This window comes from Perca flavescens, chromosome 2, assembly GCF_004354835.1.
Source record: "Perca flavescens isolate YP-PL-M2 chromosome 2, PFLA_1.0, whole genome shotgun sequence".
In the NCBI taxonomy this organism is placed as follows: domain Eukaryota; kingdom Metazoa; phylum Chordata; class Actinopteri; order Perciformes; family Percidae; genus Perca; species Perca flavescens.
The window spans coordinates 22,025,660-22,051,451 of record NC_041332.1 but is presented as its reverse complement, the minus strand read 5'-3'; the positions used below and the strand labels follow the sequence as shown (position 1 = coordinate 22,051,451).

The window sequence follows — 25,792 nt, the reverse complement described above, 5'->3', positions numbered from 1 at the left end:
AAGGTCGCAAGGAGCGGCGTCCGCTGGTAACCCCGACGCGCGCAGAGGCGCGAGGGCCCGTCCATCACTGCTCGCAGCTTTAATTACTATTTTATTTTACTATTTAATATCCAATTGCCAGTACACTTTTACGGTCTTACTTTTTACACAATTTGTAACAACACTCAACTTGCAAAATACTCTATGTAACTTCCAACAGTGTTAGATACTTTTAATACTTATCTTTTTAATTACGAAATATGTGTGCAAAGACATTCACATACAGTACAGACACACTTAACACCTACATATATACTTGTTCTACAGTAAATGAGCTGAATACATTCTCCATCACTGCTGCTGGTTGAAAGAATAAAATAAACACTGACTATGATGGTGCATTTATTGGCTTTGATTAATAGGAAAGCTGCTGTTTCCTATTAAAAACCACAAAGTGTAAAAATATGTTTATAAAATTAAGTTTCAGTGACAGATCAGAGAGAGTTTTCAAAGAAATTACATTTGCATACATATTGTATATAACAGCCTCTACGGTCATATGTGATTGGATCAAGATTCCAATCAATAAGTTCCTCAAACAGGTCAAAGTCCCCCCCCCCCCCGGCTGTTTGCTTATTGTTACATCAGCTCACAGAAAGTAAATGTGTTCTGGTGAGATGCATCCAGGAGGGAGACTTGATTGCAGGCAGTAGAGCGACACCTGAAGACAAAATAAAAGGGTGAGTGTCGAAGACAAACTGGGAGGCACAGGAGGAAATCTTGAGAAAAACAACAAAAGAGCCATCTAGAGGATGAAGAAGTGTGTTGCTGTAGTTGTGTTGCTGAGTCTCCTCTCACTGGGACACTCGGCTCCTCTGAGCAGCTGTGACAATCTGCTGAAACCGATCACTGTCAGCAATGAAGACGTAAGTCTGTGTTTAATTTCAACCCACTTTTTTGTCAGCAATAGAAATAGCATTCCTGGTTTCATTAGATACAATTCAATGATGCATATCCTTTCTGCACAACACACAACCTCAACTGTTCAGTTTTGAAGACGCCAAAACGCACACTTATTATCCTTAAACAAATGTGGAAGTGGAACCATAACTTACCTAAACACACAATTGTAATCGCTACAGCTCCAGCCATATCAGGGGAAACATTTAAAAAAATAAAAAATGTGAATCCTGTAACTGTGCTTCACATATATTAATTTAGTGTGTCAAATCTCCCATGAGCCCAGGTCCTGGCCCCAGAGGTTGAGAAATGTTGACATTGTGTGTTCTGTATGTGTGTGCTTTAGATGCTGGGAAAGTGGCTGTACATCGGGGGGAGCTCTGACCTCCCAGGAAGCCGCTCACTGGGCCATCTGATGACCAGTGTCTGGCTGGACATCACTGCAACCACCCAGAGCAACATCCTCAATCTCATCCAGACTCAGAGAATGTAAATCCCCCGACACACTTTCACACCACAGGGCTGAAGGCTACATGTTTCTGCTGTTAGGGGAGGATTCTCCAACCAATAAGCGTTCCATATAATCTCTAAAGATGAATTCTAATGGTTTCAGGGTTCCATGTGTTTCCTGTTGCTATTGTAAATGTTACAAGAAGAAAACTTGTATTGTTATAACTACATATATAAATATATTATTAATAAGATATTTGTGTACTAAATAGTTTTGCTTTTGTCACATGGCAGCATCGACAGGATCAGTCCTATCAGAAAAATGTGGAGTTAATTTTTTGTGATTGTTTGTGAACGTTTTCTTAAAAAAAATATGGAATATGCGGGATATTTATGCAATTTTTGCGATGAAATTGCGGGAACTTGCAAAAATTGTGGGAACTTGCATGTTCCGACTGTTCTTGTGTGAAGTAAACGCAACATTTTTCAACTTTCTGCTCAGATATTTGTGACTTTTTTGCAACGAAAATGCGGGGATTATGAAATGCAGGCAATTTATGCAGCGAAAGTGCGGCGTAGGCCTATTTAAAAAAAAAAGAAATGCCGCCCCCGCATAAATATGCGGACGTTGGCTGATTATGCATTGAATTATGCGATCGCATAATCGCGTTTTTCTGGAGGGACTGTAAATTAATTCCAAAATCCAACATGCATCATTAGCAGTTTGCAGAGCTTCAGTTTCAATTAAGCTCTTGGGAATAAACATATCTTTGGCCACTTGGGGGCAGTGCAAACAAGCTGTAAACACATCATTATGTTATCTGCTTATAAAGTTGTTATAGGCCTAGTGAACCTATTAGCAAACAGCTGCTTATTTACACGTCCGATAGATATGGAGCAACATTAGCATTCATTTGGAGTCGACTTTCTGACCAGCAGGTGAATGTGGGGAAGATGCTAGATCATACCCACCGAACGAGTCACCGAACAAATCTGGCATCATATTTATGTCTGGAATACTATGTAAGCGTCAACACTTCTGTGTGTGGACGCTTGCACAGTATGCCGTGTTGTCGTTCAGTGACTACGATCTAGTATCTACAGTAAATGTCTCTGAAAACAACGCTGATGAGAGCTGTGAGAGTGAATCAAAGCAGTGAAGTTGCGGATCATAAAAACTAAAAAGTGGAAAGACACTAAAACTGCAGAGTCTTCTCTTTGGGTTCATCACTACAAGCAACACCTTTCACGTTACTTTAACGCATAGCCTACTTGTTTACATTACAAAAGTCGTTTGATCCATTGATAATATAAAAATGTTGAGTATAGCTGCTTTAAGTGTGCTAAATTTAATATACGGTGCGGTAATTTCTGTATAGCTGTTTGATTATTCTGGCCTACTAGTCTATCATGATATTATGTTCTGATGCAGCCTTTATTTTTTTCTTAACAGATATGGCAAATGTTCCAGCTTAACATACAATGTGACCTTTGAAAACAGCACAATGTTAATTGGTGAGTGAGGAAGAGCCACAATGTATCAGATAGATTCTTTAGAGTGGAAGTGTCATTGAAACACTCACATTATTTCCTTTGTGTGTGTGTGTGTGTGTGTGTGTGTGTGTGTGTGTGTGTGTGTGTGTGTGTGTGTGTGTGTGTGTGTGTGTGTGTGTGTGTGTGTGTGTGTGCGTGTGTGTGTGCGTGCGTGTGTGCGTGCGTGCGTGCGCCACAGAGCAACCTTTCTACCTCAAGGAAGTCTACCTGCCAACTGACTGCTCCGACTGTCTGGTTGTCCATGAAGAAGTTATCTCTGGCAAAGATACTTTCACCAGTCTTATGCTTTTTAGTAAGAAACTCACTTATCCATCCCTAAAACACTGAATTGACCCTTATTGGACATAATTAAGCAACTGACTATCTGACTATCTCTCTAAGTCAATGTTCCTAACTCTGACATCTTTATTTCCAGGCAGGAGACAGAGTGTCTCAGCTGCTGTTGTGGAGATGTTCAAGACACAAGCAGAATGTCTCCAGATGTTGTCGCCCATAATGATAGACACAAACTACGGTACATTTTTTTACTATTAATCTCCACATACTGTGCCTCCATAATGCCAAACTGATTTTTTTTAGTTATTTCTAATGTGTATGTACACAGAAATCTGCCCAGACAACATCTCGCCCTCGGAGGGGATCAGCGCCCTCAACTCCTTATTAGAGGCCAAGATGGGACATCGAGTTGCAAGACTCCTGGATGCTTTTTTTGAAACATTTGTGAACTGATTTACAATTAGATTTCAAGGTAATTTTGTATGGGAAAGTGTGAATTTCCGTCCCTGATATACATAATTAGGCCTAACTAAGAAAATGTAATAAAATTAAAATGGAGGAACTGCCTTGTTTTCTCATTATTATAATTTTTGGTAGATACAATAAGGAGACAATGATAAGTAAATAGTTAAACAAACACAATGTAGTAAATATTCTACTACAACTTAAAAGTAGCCATTAACTCTGGAAGCAACTCTGAAACTATGAAAACTGTGTTGGATAAAACACAAAACACATGCAATCATAGCGTTTACAAAGAGTTAGGCCAAAATGTAAAAATCAATTAATATAGTTACAAGGAAACTGCATTAGCTTTATGGACTGGCTATCAAATGTATTAAACACCAGTGAAAAATCTACATTAAGTCCCCATAGAAAGTATGACACAGCAATTAATGTAGTGAACATGCAAAGTCCACAAAAGTAAAAATGAACAGAGTAAAATACATGAGAAGTTAGCCAACCAGTAAATTAACAGTTAACTAGCTCACTCAGAATTTTGTACTAGCAACACATTAGCTTTAGATGGCTAATATAACTTTGTTAGCAGTACACTTAGAGCCAAAAAACAATTCTACTAAATCACCAATCAGAAACAAAAACAGGTATAATATAAAGAGCAACTATAGATAATGCTCCAACTAGGGCATTTGTGGCATTAATAAAAGATGCCTGTCAGTGTTTGCTCTGTCACAGATCTGACAAAATGGTGGACTACTATGGAATTGTGCCAGTAGGGGTTGCTATAGCAACATAATGGGTGCGTTCTGATCACCTAGTAGTTCCCTGAGAAGTGGACTGCACAGGGTATCCCGCCATGTTAAGTAAGATTCTAAACCGTAGGGAGCCAACATGATCCGTTCAAAGTGAACTGCAAACTGTAGGGAACAACTGAACGGAAAGACATGTATTGAATACGTGTCTTTTAATTCATTTAAAAGTGTATGTCTGTGTGAATACTATTCACAAGTTACATACATTTCAATAGAATACGTTTTATAATGGTATCAGTTTTTGTTTTAATGTTTCAGTTCAGTAGATTAAAATCTCCACAGTAGCAGCAACGTATCCAAGGTGTTAACGTTACCAGGGTAACGCATAGAGGAAGTGATATCTGCGTTAGTGACGTTGCAGGGAATTTTGTCGAGTGAAGTTCCCTTAACCAACATTCCCTGATCAGGGAGTAGGGAGAACTGTTTCTGTACTCTGTGGATCAGAACGCAGCCATAGTTAAACTGAAACCAACTGCTGGTGGCAGAATAATGCTTCCTTCAAATGGGGTCTTGTTTTCTGTGTTCACGAAGGAATCAATATGAACGACATCGGAAGTGGAAATTTTATGAAACCTCAGAGTTCACAAGGTGTGATGGTGAACAATGGCCTACCTGAAAGAAGTAGAGGACCTAAACCACTAGTGTCAGGACATCAACCTACTCATGAATGTCAGCAAGACTAAAGAGTTGATAATGGACTTTGGGAAGAAGCATGGAAGAAACGACGCCTCCCTTAAAGGGGCGCAATGCAGTTTTGGCAATTTCGCTTTTTGCTCGCATGTTTCTCTATAGAGCTCCACCTACAGCTTCGGAATATATATTTGGCAAAGAAGCCAGCGAACGCACGGAGCCATGTCCACTGATGTTTTTCTCAAAATATTACCCTTTTCTCCGGGTCCGTAACATTATTCTTTTTTGCCTTAGAACGCTGTCGGAGCAGAAGCAACTTGCGTTTGTCAACATCAAGCTGAAAAGAAACTCTGTGGCAGATAAAGTTTCTGATCAAAGATACTTACAAGTGCAACAGCAAGAACGCCAGGTCAGCATCGGATTTGCAGGCTTCTGTTTGTCTCAGTTCTCGCTATTCTGAAAACGCAGGTCCGATGTTTACTTGTGTCTGACTCCTCGCTGCCGTTTCTTCTTTTTCTGTTCCTCCGAGAATGCTTTCCTAGCTTTCTGCTTCTTTTTTGCCGGCTCAGCCATGACCATAGTGTGAAAAACTCCATCGCTACCTTGTTCCTATAACTAGCCGGTTCCTGGATGGGGGCGTGTAGCAGCGTCTATGTGTGCAGTGCCATGAAGCAATTTGTTACATCACGAGACCTGATAGCACGCTGTACTTCATGACACTGCAACTTTGGGCCGACGGCTGTTTTTTTCCACTCACAGGCACTAGGGGCAGGCAAGATGACCTCCATTCAACCCAAAAAAGTCATATAACCATTCCAGTGACTCTGAAGCTGTTCAGTTAAGGTAAATTAAGCTAAAACAAAAACTGCATAGTTCTCCTTTAATATCAACGTCGTAGGACAACTGGGGCAGATGGGGTACTCTGGCCCTGAAGGGACACAGAGCAATTTAATCGCCGATATCTTGGGTTTTATCGCTCTAATTTCCTTTCCTTGCACAGCTGCTGGATTCTCGCGATGTCACGAAATCACACGACACTTGTCAGGCTTCAAGTAATGCGTTTGTGTCCGAACAGCAGCGGACCGAACCAATCAGTGTCCGGTGAGGAGCTACTGGCAGCTTAGGGCGTGGTAGGTGTGTGTGACGGCCGCAACTGTTTGTTCAAAACAACATCGTGGATATGATAGACAGATGGTTCATCCAATCATCTGCCAGGTATTTTTTTGAAAGTGCTTGATCTTTTCCAGAAGTTTCAAATAATGGCTTCTCAGACCGTTCTGTGTTAACAAACCAGCTGCAGCGACTGGTTACTAATTTCCAAGTCTTTCTTTTAGAGAAAACATGAAGCATCTGACATCAACACTTTTGTCATGTTTCAAACGTTGGATGCCTTATTCAGTTGTCTGAATAAAAATCAATAAATATTTCACTTCATCAACCTTTAAACTTGCTTGCGACACGTGTAAACAACTCATGACTACACACATCTGAACTTGAATACGCCAGTATTAGCTTATAACAGACACAATCGGCTCGAAGCTACGATCAGTGCAAAGACACACAGATTTAGGATCTTTGTGCAAGTAGATGTGGTGAGCCATCATGAATTTTATTCATGTTGCTGTGGCTGTGCTCAGTCTTCTGTCCATTGGACAGTCAGCTCCTGTAAGCAGCTGTGAGAGTCTGATCAAACCTATTGAAATCAACGGAACAGAGAAGGTAAGACACTCTCATCTCACTTGTCACCTGTCTCTCACAATCTTACTTTCTGCATGTTGGGTCATTTTTGTTTTTCAAAAAGTTGGCACAATCTTTAATGTGACCATTTGTCATCTTATGCAACTTAGCAAGACACTGTCTGTTTCAGCTGCTGGGCAGTTGGACGTTTATAGGAGAAAGCACAAACATGCCAGCATCCAAATTGCTGACGAAGATGTTTGTGGAGAGCGCAAGGGTGAAAATCACTGCTGCTGAGGATGCCATCAATGTTTTTCAGTCTCAAAAAATGTAATTTCAAGCCTACATTTTATTTAGGTTATTTAGGAGCCAGAGTATTGCATAGAGAGTCCAGCAATTTCGAAACATGTCAGTGTGTAATTTCACTTTTAAAATGTCTACTTATGAAAGGTTTGGCCGCTGCTTCACTTTTTTAACAACTACGATGATCCTGGAAAACAGCACACTGTCTATTGGTGAGTAGTATTGATGAAACATGCTGTACAAACATTTTGACTGACCATGTACTTAACAAACAAATTTGGACTTTGTGTCCAACACTGCAACTGCACTTTGTGTATGTGTTGATGTGTGTTTATGTATGCGTGTACCTCCAGTGCAACCTTTAAATGGATCAGAGGTTCTACTGACTACCGGCTGCCCTGACTGCCTTGCTACCTACGGGAAGTACAATATTGGAGGACGAACATACAGCGGCCTCCAACTCCTGAGTAAGATTTATGACATAATTCCTAAAACAGGTCTAAGATGTTCTTAGGAAACACTGTTGAAATGGGTTAAACTGGGGGTGGATGTTTTATTGTACAATATGTTTCTGTAGTCATTTGAAAAAAAATATCTGACAAATCAGTACTTTATCAAGCTGATGCAAAAATCCAATCCAATGTAAATCCAATAGTGTCATCAAGCAATGGTGGTCTAATACAACCGTAGATATTAAGCTACCTGGTAGGCAATTTTCTATAATTTCACATGTACATTTTTTACTCCCACTGCATTTATTATCTAACAGCTGTTACTTTTCAGATTAAGATTTGACATAAAAAAAACACATGATAACATTCTGAAACACAACACATTGGTACATTTTAAAACCAATGGTTCCCAACCTTTTTGGACCTTATAAGAGATGAGTGTTTTGTTGGGGTCAAATTGTGTCCAACATTTCACAAAGAATATACTGTATGTATGTATAGCTCCTTAGCTTGCACTTGTTCTGTCTCTCAGGCAGGAGAAATAAGGTGACTGCTGCTGAGCTAGAAGAGTTTACCAAGCAGGTAGAATGTCTGAATTTACCACCACCTGCTTTCCTGGACCCAGAAAAAGGTATGAACTTTCACACATATAAACTGGCTGCAAGGCTTTAAAGCCATATGTTGTTTTTCAACAGTATATCCCCTGAGATTGTGAACATGCTCCGTTTTCACTTTTTCATAATGGCATGTTTAATGCTTAATGTTTTTAACGTGTGTGAATACAGAATGCACCTGCACTTTTAATAGTCAAAAGAAACTGTGCCTTCATTTGTACAGCAGCTGCAGCAATATTTTACTTGTGGTGTAACTATGCACAAACACAATATAGTATAGCCAGTAGTGAAATGCATACGTGGGACAGTCACACACAAGTCAATTATCCCCGCTTAAACCTCTAACCCTCTATTCTTTGTCTCTGCCTTTATACTGTTCAGTTTCATGGTTGATAAGGTTGCGCATTCATGAAATCCTCTCTTCCCTGGAATACATGAAATTGATTCATAATTGTTTACCTCACAGGGTTTTGCCCAGATGAGTCTCACTCCCAAGAAACAGAGGTCATTGATCTAACCAATTTAATGAATGACCTGGGCTCTGAAGTTTTCAGCCATATTGACAGAATTATCAACAGTGAAGGTGGAATGCAGGCACTTTTCAAAATGATCTCCAATGGCCTAGCTGGAGTAAAAGAAAATTAACATTGTCAACAATGTCATGCCATGCTTTACATAATGAAGAGGCCATGTCTGTCTACAGAGAATTCTGCCAATAAAATAAATGAACATGGAGTATGACTCTTCTATCTTTTACTACTTGTTTTAGAGTATCTATTATTTAACAAATTCAGATTTCATTTGCATAATGCATCACCAGCTGAATCTTAATTCAAGATGATGTACGCCTATAATATATGGTAAAATCTACCTCATCCCAATGATGGACAATCAGCGACACTGCAGCAGCTGTGCACTGTTTAGTGCCTTTATGGGAGATTTAAGGGGTTTAGAGTTGTCATTGCACAATGTGCCAAAATTACTGGCCATCAGGGCCCCCTTTTCCCAAAAATGTTTGGGAAAACATGGGAAACATTTGCCTGGTTTGCCTCTCTTGACGGGGCACCCCTGACTGTACCAGTCTCCCCACCCAAAGCCAGGTAAGTCCTGCTTATGACCCTCGACTCTACCTCAGGCCGTCCATGGGCAATCGGTGGTCCGTAGGCCCCTGGAAACAGGCATGGCCACCCAAGGCCAAAAAACTAGAAGTGCCAATGGAAACAAAACTGGCCTTGGCTAGCACAAGCTTAACCATGTTTGGTGTGATGAAAGCAGCTGCGTTCATCGGTGAGGGCTTAATCAAAGCTAGACTAAAACAACAAATCCAGGCACCTTTTACTTAGTGCTTCTAGATTTCCTGTGACCTTGAATGGCCGATAGTCTTCAAAGAAACTTTGTCAACAAACAGAGGGGAAAAAATCACACTGAGTTAAAGAGGAGGATGCCCATAGCCTTGTTTATTGGTAGTTTATTACTGTACATCTGCACGCCTGCTCATGAGTCATATGTACATATCTTTCTCACCCTCATACACACAAACACACAGACCACTCAAGATTATATAAAAAAAGGACTCAATTTCTGTGCAGGGTTCAATCACAGTCTGAGATCTATGAAGAACATTTGCATCTTCATACACCGTGCACACACACACAACAAATATCTGCATATGGCCTTATGCCTTGATTTACATAGAACCGACCACAATCAAAAATATAGAAAAGTCACTGATGAACCAATACGCAACCCAGTGGTTATCGAGTGAATTTTGGGTCTTTTAACATATAAACCAAAATGATGTCTGAGCTTTGTGGGTCCATGGAAGATGTGCTTCCTTTACTAACTCAACAGGAAGACCACAGAAAGGTTAGTTGTCTTTAGAGGCATTTTTTCAATTTCATAACATACTCCAATTATTCAAGTAATGTGTAATCTGTGCAGAATACTTGAGCCCCTGGTATAACTTTGGAACATACCTGACAGTGAGATTTTCCAATACTACATTTTGTTGTTGTAAGTATAATCCCCTGAGTGTGACCCATAATCACTGGAGCTGTGTGACCTAAAACAAAGTGGCTTTGTTGAATCTCAGTCTCTGGATGTTTTTATAAATCAAAAGGTGATGCTGACAGTGAAAAGCTACATCTATACCATCCCCTTTTTGCTGGCATTTGGTTGTACGTTTCATTTAAACTGAGATGTGCTTCATGATGTGATCTATAACATGTTGACAGTTTTAAAATTGTCTTAGGCCTTTATAACAAAGCACGATTGTTAGATAGCTAGCTAACTGAAGTAATGAACAACTTGTTAGCAAACTGCAACATTCAATTGGGGTCAGGTTTCCAGACACCTGATAAAAGTAAGTCCAAGATTCATTCTCCTTTTAGTTCCATTATCGGTCTCCATTAACTCCTGAGGGAAATATCTTCAGCTAGTCACTGTGTCGTTTGGTGCCGAGCAGCTAGTGTTTATCAGAAATGTCTCTGAAAACATCTGCCTGCTCCTGCAGGCCAGAAAATCAAAACAATGAGCTGAAAGATGCCAAATTATCTGTAGGTAGGTACATCATTACAAGTAACCCCTTTCACATTAGTCATTTTTTATTGTTAATATAAAAACACTGATTAGTGTAGCTTGAAATCCACATTCCTGGTGTGGGTGTAGTCTAGTTTTAAGCTAACTTTAGTAATCCTGCTTCATGATACAGAACCCTATTACCTAACCCCTAATAAAAATGACCCAACATTCTTGGTCACTCCAGACCTCTGAATGTAAAGGGTCAGATTATATCTAAAGCAGAGGAACTTTCTCAGAAAAGCCACATCGTTAACTTGAACACTCATATAAGTTAGCCAAGGTCAGCAGATATGGAAGAGAGGCCAAGTGAAGGTGTTAAGGACAAAGCGATTGTGTGTTTTAGTGTTGACACATGACCATAAAGACAAAAAGGAAGCAACCATGGCTTACCTTTGCAAAAAAACAACTGAGGCCCCTTTCACGAATGCACAGATTCTATGCGCATTCATGCATTTATATTAAATTACAACAAAAGTAACAAAGATCGGTTATGGCAAAAAATACATCAAAGGAAGAACCCTGCTTTACAGAGTAAAGAGTATCTCTTTGTGTCTGATTTGCTTATTTGCTTATAGTTCTCTCTCTCTCTCAGAAAGACACACACACACACACAACAGTGAAGTATTGATTGCCTCTTTCACCAAAACTTGAGATACTAAAAAAAGAAGAAAAAAATAAAAAAGGTCTCTCTTCTTCATCACTAGTGGCTTTCCTTTCCATCGAGCTTTCCACTGCAACTCAAAAGCAGTTGCTAGGCAGCCAGCCCATCACCTTGACACATAATGTTGAAAACAAAATGTTTCAGGTAAACTGTGTAGCATAAAGACCCATTCACACTACGGAGAGTACAGTCAGAGTGTGTGATTGTCACTGGGTTTGGGGTGATGCACAGTGAAGTGTGCAGATATGTCAAAGGAGGCGAGAGGGTGTTTGGTAGTTGATGAGAAGAGGGACATTATTGAGTTCAGCTGTTCTGGCTGTGGCCCAACATGCTTCTGTAAGACTAATTTGTCCGCTACGGAGTTGATTTGGATAAAGGTTCCTTTGGAGTTCCATGTTAAGTTGCCTCCACAGCCTCTTGTAATGATCTAGAGCACCACACTAACTGTTACAAAAGCACTGGGGTGTATTTTTTGCAGGTGAAGTTGGCGGTGTGACAGTAGGTGACACGTGAAAGTGTCTGTTTTATCATGGTCTGACTGTGCCATGTGCTTAGGTTAGGGGAAATACAAGTGACAAAATTCCAGTCGTAGCTCAGAGAACTCGATCTGAGAGTCCGGTCTCCAGCTCTAGATCCAAAATCCATTAACGCTGCCCATGGCTGGTTCTCCCAACATCCCACAGGCTGGTGCAGGTTAGCATGGCTTAACAGTGTGCCAGCTCGCCCGATGATCGTAGTTGTGATTCAATGGTGAATTCACTCCAAAAACGAGTGTTGGGATGTCGGGTTTGTAAACAAGGGTGAAGAGAAGGTATGTGTGGGAGAACAGGTTAAAGAGAAAAGAGCGAGGATCAATGCTACCCTGTAAACAAAAAGATTGGGGTATTCATTCAGGAGCTTGACAGCCATTGTGGTTCAGAGCTGGGCAGCAGTGGAGGTTTAAGATCAGCTGCAATTGGGCTAGTCTGGTCTGAAGATGGGGATCTTAGGTAAGAACTCTATTAAGATTACCTGCAGGAGATAAGAAAGAAAGCGGTTAGTACAAGACCATTTTTCAAGATGTAGGGATTTTGCAACAGCGTTTCTACCAACGTATTAAGATAAGATAGTATACGTTATCACCCACCCCTATGTTGATTGTGTAAGGCCATGTTCAAACCAACATTAATACAGTGTGGAAAAACTGCTCATTCTTTACTTCCTCCAAGGAAGTTATGTTTTCAGATATATTTGTCTGTTTGTTGTCAGCAGGATTATGGAAAAACTACTGGCCCAATTTTTATTAAACTTGGTGGAATGGTGTAGCATGAGCCCAAGTAGAACATTTTGGAACAGAATAGGAATAATTAACAGAATAATTTGCGCTGCATTCATGTGGTGTTGGAATAATCAGGAAAGAATTAGTTCCCAACTAGGAAAATTCACACTGCATTAAGATTGTAAGATAGGGCATGCCTTGGCGAAGGTCTGCGCTCTCTGAGTGTCCTTCTAGTTCTTAATGGAGACTACTAAAGTTAAACTTAGCTTAAATTTTACAACAATGCAATGTGACGTCAATTAGCAGGCCACTGTGTAAACAATGAAATACATTCAAGCACACATTCCATTGTAGATTACTATGTCATGTGAACATTGTAATTCTACTATTAACCTTGCAATTGTGATTGCAGCCATGATACATTTCCTGTTGTAAAATCTTCATCTCCTCATAGTATGACAAAAGCTCTGTGCAGCATTTTGGTGTCTGATAAGCCTTCAAACTTATCGATCAACTACTCAAACCAACTTTACTGTATTGTATATTATCATCATCATCTCACCACAACAGATACTTACATATTCCATCATGTTGTTGGTTTCACACTTCCTTTTGCTTAGTATCCAATGCAAACACAACTGAAAACAGAGTGCAATAGAGATCAGATATTTTTCTAACACGTCCTAACAAGGTAAACTATTAATACACACATATCTGTTCATGCTCACCTTGTGGTAAAGTCTGCTGTTCTCCCACTCCAGAAGTTTCTCTAGAGATCGTCTTGTCTGGAAGGCAACAGTGACATTAGATGACATTCTTTTCAACCCCCAAAAATCAACACATTAGCCTTTTTCTGAATTGCTCGTTGATATGGATTCACTGTAACGTTGTAGGAAATGCAACATGGATAGAAATCTTACCCTCTTGCTGAGACAGATGACTGGCCACAAACTGAAGCCCAATGTGCAACAGCAGCAGAGGCAGCCACACAGGAGCCACCGCACGTTCACTGGCAGCGTCTTCCTCAGGCAGCTGTTTACACGGTTGATACTGGCTTTGAATTCCTCTGGTGCCACCTGAGGAAGAGCACATACATGGCATAGTTAAAATAGTAACATTTAATGTTCTTAGATAGTAGGTTGGACCAGAGAGAATACAACATAATTACAGTACAGAATATTTAGCCATTCTAATATAAAAATTAGATATAACATGTTGGCTGGTGGCTAGAATATAAGGTAAATATTGTAGTGATGCAAATGTTCATATGCATTATTGAATAACAACAAGACACTCACCTTTCCTGTTAGTGCTGACGGAAATTCTGACTCAAATTTGTTACTAAGCCCAAAGCTGTGGGGGAAAGGGAAAACAGTAGACTATTATACATAAGCAGACATACACACTGTTTGGATAATTGGCTTAGATAAACAAACGTTTGCCAAGTGGCATCAAGTCTACCACAACTTTACATTTCAGGCCACCTGTTTACTCAGATCATCCAAAGGTAAAACTGCTGAGTCCAGCAGGTATCATGGGTAAGTATTACAAATTCAATATAGATCAGGATAAACCTCCTGAGATCTTCTTGTTTATTATAATATTGAAACACAAAGCATTGATATTTCATATAAAATAATATTAATATTATTAGTATATATATATTAATTGATATAGCGCTTTAGGAGGCACTCAAAGGCACTTTACATGGTAAAGACAAAGAAAAACAATAACAAGATCAGTATAATAATAACAAAACAACTAGAAATAAATATTAAAAAGGTGCAGCATAGAAACAAATTAAAATAGCTAATTTGGTTTAAGGTTAAAAGCAGCTTTAAAGAGATGGGTTTTGAGTGCAGCTTTGAAATTAGCAGGTGATGTGGAAAGTCTGAGGTGTTGGTAGAGAGAGTTCCAGAGGGAGGGTGCAACGGAAAAGGCCCCGTCTCCCCAGGTTCGGCGCTTACGGTGGGTGAGAGGGGTCAGGATTTTAGGGATGTCAAAGATTACACACTAGACACCCAAAAACCCAATATCCATGTACCTTAGACCACAATCAAATTACAATTCCCCCGTAAGACTTGGGACTTACATGTCTCAATTTATTCTGGGTTGCTTTAAACAGCCACATGTGCCAACAAGAGTAGTAAAGGAGTGCTAAGATCGAATGTAGTATCAAAACTGTGTGAAAAAGAGCAGTGAGGGGAAACAATGTGACAACTCAATACTATTAATTTGAGTGAATCATAGCCTTAGTTTGAACCCCAAATTACTGTGTGCTCCTCCCTACCTGACTGGACTAGATACAACATCTAGCAACTTCAGCTCTTAGTGCTACAACAAAAACGTTGAGTTAATATTTTGCTCGAGATACTTTGCCTGTCAGTAACGTTACAGAGGGTACAATTTTGTAATTTCAGAGTACGAAAAATGTATCAATATCTAATTAATGCACACTGGCTACGAAATTCCAGGGTATAAGTACCAATTTGTGTGCACGGTTTAGCCAAATCGGTACGTTACCCTTTAAACCTACTGACAGGATCTGTACAAAACGAGTCTGATTCCGCGTTCAAGTCCCGAAATAGTGGAACAAATGACGGGAACAAACTGTCTTGACATTAAAATAGCAAACATACCAGCATATCACACTAACGTTAGGTGGTACATACAGAAACGGTACATACTCATGTATTAGCTAGCTAGGTCGTGTATCTAACGTTACTTAGCTAAAACGAAAGATCAATCTAATCAGCCACTCCTCGCCAGAATTAGCTTGCTGCTAATTTAGTAGCTTGCTGGCTACGCTAGGTCACCAGCAGGAGCTAACTTAACTAGCTAGCAGCCAGTTATCCACGGAGTCCGCGGCTGCTGCTGATTTGACGGTAACGGTGAACTCCTCTCTTGGTGCCCGTAAGTGTCACCAGTTGCTTACACGGTGACGTGGCCGGACCCTCGCACCACCACCGGGTCCGGAGCGTACTTGAGGAGCTGCTCCTCCGCGGCCCTGTCCTCGTCCTCCTCTTCCTCCTCCTCCTCCTCTTCGTAGATCTCATCAAAGTCCTCCATCATCGCACGACTCGGTCTCGCGCTTCCCGGGACAGACACCGGGACAGACACGATGCCGAAGGACAGCGAGCCTTACCGAGAAAAATAGTACAAATAGAACCGTGAAGACAACCACGAAAAATATCAACCCGTCCCGGAGACGATACAGTTCACATCGTTCTGCCAGCTCTCTGAAACAAAACATCAACATCCGCCGCAGTGACGGTACGTCACCGGAAGAGGGACAAACGTGCTACGCTTTCTTCATGACAAAAATATAATTTACAGAAAAAATAATGTGTTACTGTTTTAGCTATAATGTAAGGCTTACTGAGTTAAAATCAAATATTAAAATAAAAAATGTTATGTACAGAAGGATTCTTTTGTAGAATGCAAAATGTGTCATGTTTTTTTTTTCTTCTTCACTTAGCTAAATAGGAAAATTGTTTGTTTTTTCAACCACGGCAGGTAGGACCTAGCTAGCTATCGCTAGCTAACGTTAACCGTTATGTACCTGATATGTAGCTAGCTAACTTCCGAATCGGCTGCTACGAATCGGAAGCTAACTTTGGGGTTAGCTGCCGAATCGGAAGCTAACTTCATCGTCGTCTTACTTCCGGGAGCCGCGACTGAACGGTCGTATTAAATTGTTGCCGTCAATAAGTTAATCGATGACTGTAAACCTTTAGCTAAGTTATCCATCATGACCTAGCTAGCTACATCAACCCGATGGGTTTACAGTAGACACCGTCTCAAAGCAGTCTTGATATGACAGTAACGTTACTTCCTGTTTAGGAAATTGTGTACAGACCACAGGTAAACTTTTGTATTAGCTTATTCGCCGTGTATATTCTAAGTTTTTCTGCAAAATGATACGAACTGAGCACTTTAAAATGATCGTTCAAGTTGTCAAAGAACTGGTTCCTGTCCTCACGAGCGGGATTCTAACCGTGATACTTTTATCGTGTGTTTTGTTTGGCATCGAAACATATTTCAACTTCACTCAGGGGTACTTCAGTATTGGTGCCACTGTTTTTCAAAATGGACACCTCCACAAGCTTTTGGCGTACCCTTTTTACCACAAAACTTCAGCTCAGCTTCTCCTGAACATTACAGCCCTGGTGTTTCTCAGTGGAAGTTTGGAGAAAGGTGTTGGCACTGTCCGCTTCCTGTTCTTGTTCCTCTTGCTGTCGACCACCACAGGCTTGTTTTACAGCTTCCTGGATCTTCTGCAAGAGGACGGCAGCCAGAGTCAAGCCGAGGGGTTGGTTCCTGTGGTCCTGGCATGTGTGGCTCTAACTACCATGCACACCAAAATGACTAAAGGATTCCTGTGTGGACTCAGTTTCCCCACCATGGCTCTCCCTTGGGTGCTCCTCATAATCACCACTGCTCTCATTCCTCGCAGTGTGCTCCCCTGCAACATTATTGGCATCCTGGTTGGATGTATGTATGGGAAAGGATGGTTTTCCTTTTTGGACTTGTCTGAAGCCAGGTCTGGAGCTCTGGAGAAGATGATGCCTTTTAGGTTGTTGAGGAGCATCAGGGGTGTTAAGTTTGTCCCTGCTTCCACAGAGGAGAGGAGGAAGACCCTTCTTCCGCTAATCAATCCAACACCAGGGTCCTACCCTGTCCAGGCTTACGCTCCATTGTCCAGCATTAACAGTCCCAATACTGTGGCCAAAAGTTACGAAGGCTGGCTGAATTCGACCAGTGCTGTTACCAGTCCCACACCACCTCTCCATCCTCATGAACATGGCTCTGCACATAGATATGAGCTAAATCATGGACACTGTTCAGAGCAGAGTTTTGGCCAAAGTTGCAACCACAACCATAGTCATGGTCTTAATCATCTTGGTCAATTATAGTCATGGTTATTTGATTGCCTTACAACACTCAAACCATACAGATGAGTCTTATCAGAATAAAGTTTTCTGATTCTGATTATTCTATCAATATTGCAATATATTTTCCTGTCGGGAACCTGCAGCATCTCTTGTCATTGGACTGCGTCGTCTAAAATGTAAAATGCTTCGACACGTTAAGCTGATTTTAAAGTAGGCTTCTACAGTATGTGTGCACTCTGCCTGGCTGTACAATTACATGACATTTTGTACATCAATTTAAAAATATACTTTTGTACTATTTTTTTTATGCATTTCTACAAATAAACAAATTTGTGCAAAACAAAAAGTCTCATTTAAACACATGGCAATCTTTTAAAGGTTGTGTGTGCACATCCTGTCCTACATTTAGCCTAAAGCATGTGCAGGATAACAAATTAAATGTTATTTCAATGCAATAAATTGTGAGTATATGCAAACTGGACTAAAGCTTCCAAAACTTTATTGAACTAGAAAAAGGAAATATTTTGACCATATCCTACATCATGCATAACAATAGACAAGGTACAGTATACCTGTATATGTGTGCACAAAACTATTTACATCCTGCTGATGTTAGGGTCAAGTGAACAAACAAAGAGACAGATATAGATAGATCGATAAATACTTTATTAATCTCCAAGGGGAAATTCAAGAGATCAAAGAAATGTTCAATACGGCCCTCAAGATAGAGTAAGAAATGTTTTGAACATATTTAAGGACCCCTTCCAGTCATGAATTAAGACATAAAAATACTCTGCTTGGAATGTGTCATTTTTTCCACTGAAAAATTCAATAACCTTGTTAAAAAATTCTTACATTTACATCTACTCCCCCTCCCACATTTAAAAATCCTGTGTATGTAATTAGTTGTGTGTCAATACACTTGGCCACTTTCCCGATTAAGACAAAGGGATAAAAACATTGACTTTAAATCACTTTTTTTTTGTATGTTATAGTGTTCTTTTCAGTTTTTCAACGATCAATCTGGTTGGTATACATGCTTCTAAAACCAATGCTTTTATTTGAGACTAGCAAAAAACATATCTTCCACAAAAAACTCTTAAGACACCACTGACATTTAGTTGTGCTTACTTTATGTTGTCATTAGTGAACACAATAAGAGTTAACACCCAACCAGCACTATCTTGCGTGCATTTAAGTTGTGCTCTAATAGCAGTAAAATGTAGCGTCAATATTATTTTTCCTTTAGTTATTAAATGTGAGAGTGAAGATGTAAAATGAGCACAGTATATTCCAAATAATGTCAAAGCATAGAGAGAGAGTTTTATTCCTCAGGTACTTTGGTTTAATTGACTTTTTTCAAAGACATGTATATCAGAAACCGTACAACTCAATGACACCTGAGTCACACTGCAACAAAATGGCCACAGCATCAGGGATGCCAGCGTACGGATTAAATCTTTATTTCAAGTAAGGACTCACTCCTCCCAGGCATCTCCATAGATGTTCTTCTTCACTGTAACATAAGAGAGAAAGTCAGTCTTTCATTATTTTTTTCATTCATTTAAAGGCAAACTGATGTACTCTAATATCAACCCCTCGACTTGTCCTAACCCAGCAAGTGTTTCACATATCTCTGCACTAGAAGCTTACCGTCTTTCTTGGGTCTGCCTGGCTCCTTCTCAGGTGATGTTTTGAGCAGTGTCTCGGCCTTCTGAGTGAGTGTGACTTCGTAGTTCTCTCGGTTCTTGAGCCTCAGGTCCTCATAGAGGATGGCCTTCCTCCTGGGCTCTTCATCTTCCACTGAAGGTGGTGGGGACAAGGAAAGGGGCAAAGAGGGTTATAACGTTGACAGAAAAGTTACTTACTGACATAGGAGAACTTGTAGCAAATTCCATGATAGGACAGATTTGGTGAAATGGTAAAGCACCAGAATGAGCTTATTTCAGGCAACCACAGTAAGCATGAATCATCTTTTGACTTAATACAATTAAACATGCAACTCAGTTATGTCTTTCCTCTGTGACGGAGCACATTCTGCTCATATTTTGTCTTTGCATGCATCATAATTGTTGCATCAAAAAAAGAGTTGCATAGCCAAATCCATCATAATGATCTTTCATATGATTAATTCAGCGTCTTTTTTTCAGCACTGGTAAGAAGGTTTCAACATAGCTGCACACAGCTCTCTTTTTGTCTTTGGTTGAGTGCAATATTAAGAGATGTATCTACACACTGCCATAGTATTGACTTTGGCAAACATCTTTAAAAAAGAATTACAGATATAGTCCAATATTAATTCTACTGCCAATATTCGACTGCAGAACTGGGACAGTATACAATATTTACCTTTATCAACAGTACACACAGTGTATTAAAAGCAAAATCTGTTGTGTGCCTGAATTTGAAGATTTATATACAAATATCAGTATCTGTATTGTTCAGTTTGAGTTGAAAAATAGCCAATAGCAAAATATTGCTATCGGCTTGAGAAAAAACAACAACAATATATTGTTGAATTGTTTCATTTTTGCCCCATTGTTTGCCATATGAAAGCTTTATAACTAGCAAAGGCTAAGCTTTTATCACCCAACGGTACTTTTTTTGGTACTTTCCTACTGTCTGTTACAAAAAAAATTATTTCAGTTGTGAAAATAATTCCAAACCTATTTATCCTATTTACTTAGAACATTCTGTTATTTATTCAGAATATTTTACACTGACAGAAATTAAATAAAAATAAAACCCCTCCCTCTCTCCTCCCAAACCCATCCCTACAACCTATTAAATTGAATAATTATTAAACTTGTATATTATTCTTTTTTAGCCTGTTTTATTTTCATCATTTTTAATTGTTTTTTAATGTTTTATGTAAAGCACTTTGAAATGCCTTGTTGCTGAAAGGTGCTGTAGACATAAAGTTGCCTTGCCTTCAAACCTCAGCCTGTCAGTCAGTCCCCAGGGCTCTGAAACCACCGTTGTGCCTGCTCGTCTCATAGGAAGTGTAACGTCAACAGCACCGCGACTGCTTTCGGCTCTCAATTAATATCATATCACAGTGAAAGGTGTCTGCGTGAAGTTTTTAAAAACTGTAACCACACTTGAAACCACTTTAAATCGGCATCGCCGTGACTCTCTGTGACTTCAACAAAACTGCACAGCTGACGTAGTTTGCTCCGTCTGCACATCTGCGCACGCGTGTGTTAGGGCTGGGCGATATATCGATATAAAAAATATATCGATATATTTTTAAATGAGATATGGAATTAGACCATATCGCATATATCGATATAGTTCAAATGTGATCATTGCTCCCATAGATATATACACAGATGTCGCCTTGAGGTTCTAAATATACGTCAAAACCGCCGCCATCTTGGAACAGGGGTCCGAAGCATTCAGATCAACGCTAAAGATGCCGGACTTTTGTACTGCTTAATTATGTTCGATAGAGGAAATGAAAAGAACAAACGGCAATGAATAACATTTAACAGGTGACAATGTGTTTTATGATTATGTATGCCGCCTTCGACCAGCAACCTGAGCTCCGGCGGCAGCGGGAGGCGGAGAGCTCCGTGGCCGGCCGCAGCGTCTCTTCCCCCGGGAAAAACACAGCTTTGCCTCGCTGCTGCGCCGGTCCCCGCTGATCCAGATCGGACCAGCCAAAGACAGAGTGGTGATCGGTAGGATCTTACACGTAGTCCAGGACGACCTGTATGTCGATATCGGGCGGAAAGTTCCACTAAGTTTGCCGGCGGCAGGCGGACGGAGAGAAGCTACAGCGGGGCAGCAGAGACCGTCTGCGGCTGCAGGATCTGGAGCTCAGTGCCCGTTAAAATGACACGTAACGCATAAATACATACAGAAATAAATAGTGGAGGAATGAGCCTGGACATTTCAGTCTGTTTTAAACTTCACCTTGAAGCAGAAACTCTTAGTTCAGAAGGGTGAAGTTTCCGTTTGGACTCAGATCTGTGAACCGATCATAATAAATATTCTTTGTATTAACACATTAATTAGTTTCTTTGTTTTGTAGTCGATAGTTCATCTTTTAGTTTACTTAAGTGGAAGCAGTATCAAGTGGAAGAATGGGACTATAAACCTAGGCTTACAGGCATGAGGCATTACATTTTGAACAAAGTAGATTATATTAATATCAAAAGCTTAATTGACCTTTGGAACGAATCACAAATATGGAGCTTTGATTTCAAAAAAGGTACTCCTGTTATACAGTATTTAGGTTTACATTTTATTGTTATTTGAACAGCTGAGCATTTAATCATGAACCAGGTGAAGAAACCGGTTTATTATTTATTTGATTTTGCAACTGTTTCTATGAAACTACATGTGACATGTCATATTTGATTTTGGCTTTGACTGAACATTTGCTCTCACTTTGCGGAAAAAATATCGGGATATATATCGTATATCGATATTCAGCCAAAATATATCGGGATATGACTTTTGATCCATATCGCCCAGCCCTAGCGTGTGTGTGTGTGGGACCTCTGCTCTCTGTCAACATGCAGAGAGGACAGATACAGTGGGGGAAATAAGTATTTGACCCCTTGCTGATTTTGCAGGTTTGCCCACTTACAAAGAATGCAAAAATCTACAATTTTAATCATATGTACATTCTAACAGTGAAAGACAGAATCCCAAAGAAAATTCCAGAAAATCACATCATATGAATTTATTAAAATTGATAACCATCTGATGAGGAAAAACAAGTATTTGACCCCCTGGACAAACAGCATGTTAATATTTTGTAGAAAAGCCATTATTGGCCAGCACAGATGTCAAACGTTTTTTATAGTTGGTGACAAGGTTTGTGCACATTTCGGCAGGGATGTTGGCTCACTCCTCCCTGCAGACAGCCTCCAAATCATTCAGGTTCCGAGGTTGTCGCCTGGCAACTCGAATTTTATGCTCCCTCCAAAGATTTTCAATCGGATTCAGGTCTGGAGACTGGCTAGGCCACTCCAGAACCTTGATGTGCTTCTTCTTCAGCCACTCTTTTGTTGCTTTGGCGGTGTGCTTAGGGTCGTCGTCGTGCTGAAACACCCATCCTCGACCCATCTTCAGCTCTCTCACTGAGGGAAGGAGATGTCGGTCCAGAATTCCACGATACATGGCCCCGTCCATCCTCCCCTCAATACGATGGAGTTGTCCCGTCCCCTTGGCTGAAAAGCACCCCCAAAGCATGATGTTGCCACCACCATGCTTGACGGTGGGGATGGTGTTCTTTGGGTTGTACTCGGTGTTCTTTGCCCTCCAAACACGACGAGTTGAGTTGAGGCCAAAAGTTCTATTTTGGTCTCATCTGACCACATCACCTTCTTCCAGCCTCTTCTGAGTCGTCCAGGTGGTGAATGGCGAAACTTCATGCGGGCCTGTACATGTTTCTTCTTGAGCAGGGGGACCTTGCGTGCGCTGCAGGATTTCAATCCATGACGGTGTAGTGTGTTACCAACCGTTTCTTTTTGTAACTGTGGTCCCAGCTGCCTTCAGTTGATTCATCAGTTCCCCCCTTGTGGTTTTGGGATGATTCCTCACCGTTCGCATGATCAGGGACACCCCACGAGGCAAGATCTTGTGTGGAGGCCCAGACCGAGGGAGGTTGGCGGTGGTGTGGTGCTTCTTCCATTTCCTGATAACTGCACCGACAGTTGATCTTTTCTCTCAAGTTGCTTTCCGATTCTCTTGTAGCCCATCCCAGCCTTGTGCAGATCAACAATCTTGTCCATGATGTCCGTAGAAAGCTCTTTGGTCTTGCCCATGGTGGTGATGTTGGATGCTGGTTGTTTGGGTGTTGACAGGTGTTTTTTATACAGGTAACGAGGGGAGGCAGGTGTATTTGATGTAGATAATTGGTTTGGATTGGGGCTGTGTCTTAAAGAAAGACTAACTGGCTTGTAGGAGCCAGAATATTTGCTGTTTGTCCAGGGGGTCAAATACTTGTTTTTCCTCATCAGATGGTTATCAATTTTAATAAATTCATATGATGTGATTTTCTGGAATTTTCTTTGGGATTCTGTCTTTCACTGTTAGAATGTACATATGATTAAAATTGTAGATTTTTGCATTCTTTGTAAGTGGGCAAACCTGCAAAATCAGCAAGGGGTCAAATACTTATTTCCCCCACTGTAAGCTTGCGCTTACGCGCTCTCAAGTACCGAAATTTGGCACCGTTTGATTTTACGTGAACCAATACTCAGTAGTACCAACTTGATTCGGTCGGTACCGGTAAAAGTACCGGGTTCCCAACCCTAGTCCTGAGACACTGCTTGATGGTCATTATTACATTGAAAGATGGCCATTATTAAATTGTATTTGAAAAATGTATACAGTAGCTCTCTGTGGTACCTGGAGCGCTGAAGTCATCTGCTTTGCCCATTGGCACGGGTGACTCTGAATTGTAGCCAAATCCTTGTTCTCTGGTGTTGGTGGGTGTCTGGCCGGGGGCTTCTGCTGTCTGGAACATGGTGTCAAATGTCGGGGAGTCTGGGTCACTCAGCTCAGACTGAGGAGCCTTGGAACTTGGGTGGAGAATAGAAAAATAGTCAAGGAGTAGTTGGTGGATGAAAACATATAGTATCACAATCAAGTGTGTGAGGTACTCACGATTGTGGAGGCAGTCCTGTCCTCTGTCTGAGGGCCTCTCCCAGAGGGGAGTTCTCCAACCTCTTGAACTTCTCCTGGCACGTTTTCATGTACGACATTTTCCCTGCCAGGTAGCCACAAAAGCCAGCAACTGCAGAGACAAACGCACTCAAAGATATCAATTTATTTTTACATTTAATACCCCCTGAAGCGACTGTGAGACAATAGCTTGCCCATGACTATTTGCTCTTTCATATAATATTTAATTTCAACTAGGGGTAGTTGATCCCTGAAAAAAGTATTGTTAGTGATGTGAATATGAAACTGTAGCTAAACAGGTATAGGGATTGACTGTTCACACACCTAGACTGGCAAATTAGGTTCAGAAGTTTGCATCACTTAACTGTAATGCAGCCTTTAAGAGAATGCCTAGTCTTATATCACACTAATCTGCCAGTTTATTAGCTACATCTAATCAAATACAATACCTTGATAATAATTATAACGTTACATTTTTTACGAGAGCTGTTGTCAACTGAACTGTTGATTCAGCGTCATAGTCTTCTTATAGGCTGTCGTTTTTTGTTGTTATTGAACGTTATTGCATTATAGAGAGAGATGTTTCTAATATTTAGTCCACTTGTTAATATGAGGCAACTGAATGTGTCATCTCCTACATTAAACATCCATGAACTTACAGGCCACTTTGGGTAGAGAACCAAATCTTGGAGATGCAGACAGAATCCCTGCAAATAAACAGAACGAGGTTGATGTTAAGTTAAAGATGTCATTATATGTATTTCACAGTTGTGTTGCTGATTCCTGTACATTATGCATAGTATTACCTTTGGCAACTAGGGCTTGAGTGATAGCCACACTGACCACAGAGAAGGGCACAGCTGTGAAGGAAGCATGTTGGTGTCAGACTCAATACTGAGGGCATACATATTTTAGCTGTGGTTTTTATACAACATAAAATCACGACTCTGTCCTATATGTGAAAGACAGAAACTTACACCTGTACCAAAAACTCTCCTGGTTGCACTCTCTAAACACCCTCCTCTCCTCTTCTGTGGGGATGTACTCCATGCCCACTGGAGCCTGCAGATTAACACACGCACAAACACCAGCGTTAACTTCAAGTTAGTTAGTTAGCAGTTAGACAGCAGTTAGACAGTCCTACTCTACAGAAAAACTAATGACATTTAAACAGCAGACAACACTATTATCTGCAGTTCATCCAGAGTTCACGCTAGCCAGCTAACACGTTAGCATCCAGTTTGATAATGCGTGTTTACCTGTGCTCCTCTCTGCTGCCGCTCCTCTGTAAAACCTGTAGTGGTGGACGTCATGTTGACAGCAATGTCAGTGCTAATTTAAACTTTTAAAGCTTATAAAATAACAATCTGTAAGCCACTCGGCGGTCTGACTTCTTTACTGTCGGGCACAATGTCATTATAGCAGTGACATAACCCGGAAGTAAAATTTTAAAGGTTAGCTGATGCGACAATAGTGCTTTTATAACAATACACTGGGGAAATTATTTAAAAAAGTAATCATACATTATTGTTTTACTAGTGTACCAAATCCTAAAAGAGTACATAAGTTAGTCAATCAAAATTTTAA

General features: G+C 40.5%; 5 protein-coding genes and 1 long non-coding RNA gene across 6 annotated transcripts; 3 read left to right on the top strand and 3 right to left on the bottom strand.

Moving 5' to 3' along the window:
* Positions 1-206: 206 nt before the first annotated feature.
* LOC114546525 (uncharacterized) lies at positions 207-6,263 on the bottom strand. The gene is made up of 2 exons (XR_003691062.1): positions 5,510-6,263; positions 207-700 (listed from the first exon to the last, which is right to left on the bottom strand). It is a non-coding gene; the product is annotated as an uncharacterized LOC114546525 (long non-coding RNA).
* Positions 596-3,779, top strand: LOC114546515 (uncharacterized). Its single transcript, XM_028565343.1, has 6 exons — positions 596-905; positions 1,286-1,428; positions 2,843-2,904; positions 3,122-3,235; positions 3,359-3,457; positions 3,548-3,779. Exons 1-6 carry the CDS (start codon positions 792-794, stop codon positions 3,670-3,672), a joined length of 657 nt encoding a protein of 218 aa, XP_028421144.1. The 5' UTR covers positions 596-791; the 3' UTR covers positions 3,673-3,779.
* Positions 6,264-6,300: 37 nt separating the features above from the next.
* On the top strand, positions 6,301-8,903 carry LOC114546507 (uncharacterized). The gene is made up of 7 exons (XM_028565331.1): positions 6,301-6,338; positions 6,761-6,842; positions 6,991-7,130; positions 7,251-7,315; positions 7,457-7,570; positions 8,088-8,186; positions 8,636-8,903. Exons 1-7 carry the CDS (start codon positions 6,304-6,306, stop codon positions 8,812-8,814), a joined length of 714 nt encoding a protein of 237 aa, XP_028421132.1. The 5' UTR covers positions 6,301-6,303; the 3' UTR covers positions 8,815-8,903.
* A 695-nt stretch (positions 8,904-9,598) lies between these two features.
* On the bottom strand, positions 9,599-15,952 carry chic2 (cysteine-rich hydrophobic domain 2). Its single transcript, XM_028599204.1, has 6 exons — positions 15,604-15,952; positions 13,967-14,021; positions 13,589-13,744; positions 13,397-13,453; positions 13,247-13,306; positions 9,599-12,421 (listed from the first exon to the last, which is right to left on the bottom strand). Exons 1-6 carry the CDS (start codon positions 15,738-15,740, stop codon positions 12,371-12,373), a joined length of 516 nt encoding a protein of 171 aa, XP_028455005.1. The 5' UTR covers positions 15,741-15,952; the 3' UTR covers positions 9,599-12,370.
* A 26-nt stretch (positions 15,953-15,978) lies between these two features.
* Positions 15,979-18,017, top strand: rhbdd2 (rhomboid domain containing 2). The gene has a single exon (XM_028599197.1). It carries the CDS (start codon positions 16,586-16,588, stop codon positions 17,582-17,584), a length of 999 nt encoding a protein of 332 aa, XP_028454998.1. The 5' UTR covers positions 15,979-16,585; the 3' UTR covers positions 17,585-18,017.
* Positions 18,018-18,861: 844 nt separating this feature from the next.
* LOC114566361 (OCIA domain-containing protein 1) lies at positions 18,862-25,664 on the bottom strand. Its single transcript, XM_028594758.1, has 8 exons — positions 25,465-25,664; positions 25,183-25,267; positions 25,012-25,065; positions 24,865-24,912; positions 24,188-24,317; positions 23,930-24,102; positions 19,217-19,366; positions 18,862-19,079 (listed from the first exon to the last, which is right to left on the bottom strand). Exons 1-8 carry the CDS (start codon positions 25,516-25,518, stop codon positions 19,042-19,044), a joined length of 732 nt encoding a protein of 243 aa, XP_028450559.1. The 5' UTR covers positions 25,519-25,664; the 3' UTR covers positions 18,862-19,041.
* Between the last annotated feature and the right edge of the window lie 128 nt (positions 25,665-25,792).

Bases quoted from the DNA above. Each gene is read 5' to 3' on its own strand.
- LOC114546515 (XM_028565343.1), top strand. From the start codon at position 792: ATGAAGAAGTGTGTTGCTGTAGTTGTGTTGCTGAGTCTCCTCTCACTG. The intron at 1,429-2,842 runs GTAAATCCCCCG...TTTTCTTAACAG, and splicing joins CTCATCCAGACTCAGAGAAT to ATATGGCAAATGTTCCAGCT. The intron at 3,236-3,358 runs GTAAGAAACTCA...CTTTATTTCCAG, and splicing joins CACCAGTCTTATGCTTTTTA to GCAGGAGACAGAGTGTCTCA.
- LOC114546507 (XM_028565331.1), top strand. From the start codon at position 6,304: ATGATAGACAGATGGTTCATCCAATCATCTGCCAG. The intron at 6,339-6,760 runs GTATTTTTTTGA...GGCTGTGCTCAG, and splicing joins TTCATCCAATCATCTGCCAG to TCTTCTGTCCATTGGACAGT. The intron at 7,131-7,250 runs GTAATTTCAAGC...TACTTATGAAAG, and splicing joins GTTTTTCAGTCTCAAAAAAT to GTTTGGCCGCTGCTTCACTT.
- chic2 (XM_028599204.1), bottom strand. From the start codon at position 15,740: ATGATGGAGGACTTTGATGAGATCTACGAAGAGGAGGAGGAGGAGGAA. The intron at 14,022-15,603 runs GTAAGCAACTGG...TTTCCCCCACAG, and splicing joins GGGTCCGGCCACGTCACCGT to CTTTGGGCTTAGTAACAAAT. The intron at 13,454-13,588 runs GTAAGATTTCTA...GTTGCCTTCCAG, and splicing joins TCATCTGTCTCAGCAAGAGG to ACAAGACGATCTCTAGAGAA.
- rhbdd2 (XM_028599197.1), top strand. From the start codon at position 16,586: ATGATACGAACTGAGCACTTTAAAATGATCGTTCAAGTTGTCAAAGAA.
- LOC114566361 (XM_028594758.1), bottom strand. From the start codon at position 25,518: ATGACGTCCACCACTACAGGTTTTACAGAGGAGCGGCAGCAGAGAGGA. The intron at 25,066-25,182 runs GTAAGTTTCTGT...CTTCCTTCACAG, and splicing joins GGAGAGTTTTTGGTACAGGT to CTGTGCCCTTCTCTGTGGTC. The intron at 24,103-24,187 runs GTGAGTACCTCA...TCTCCACCCAAG, and splicing joins ACAGGACTGCCTCCACAATC to TTCCAAGGCTCCTCAGTCTG.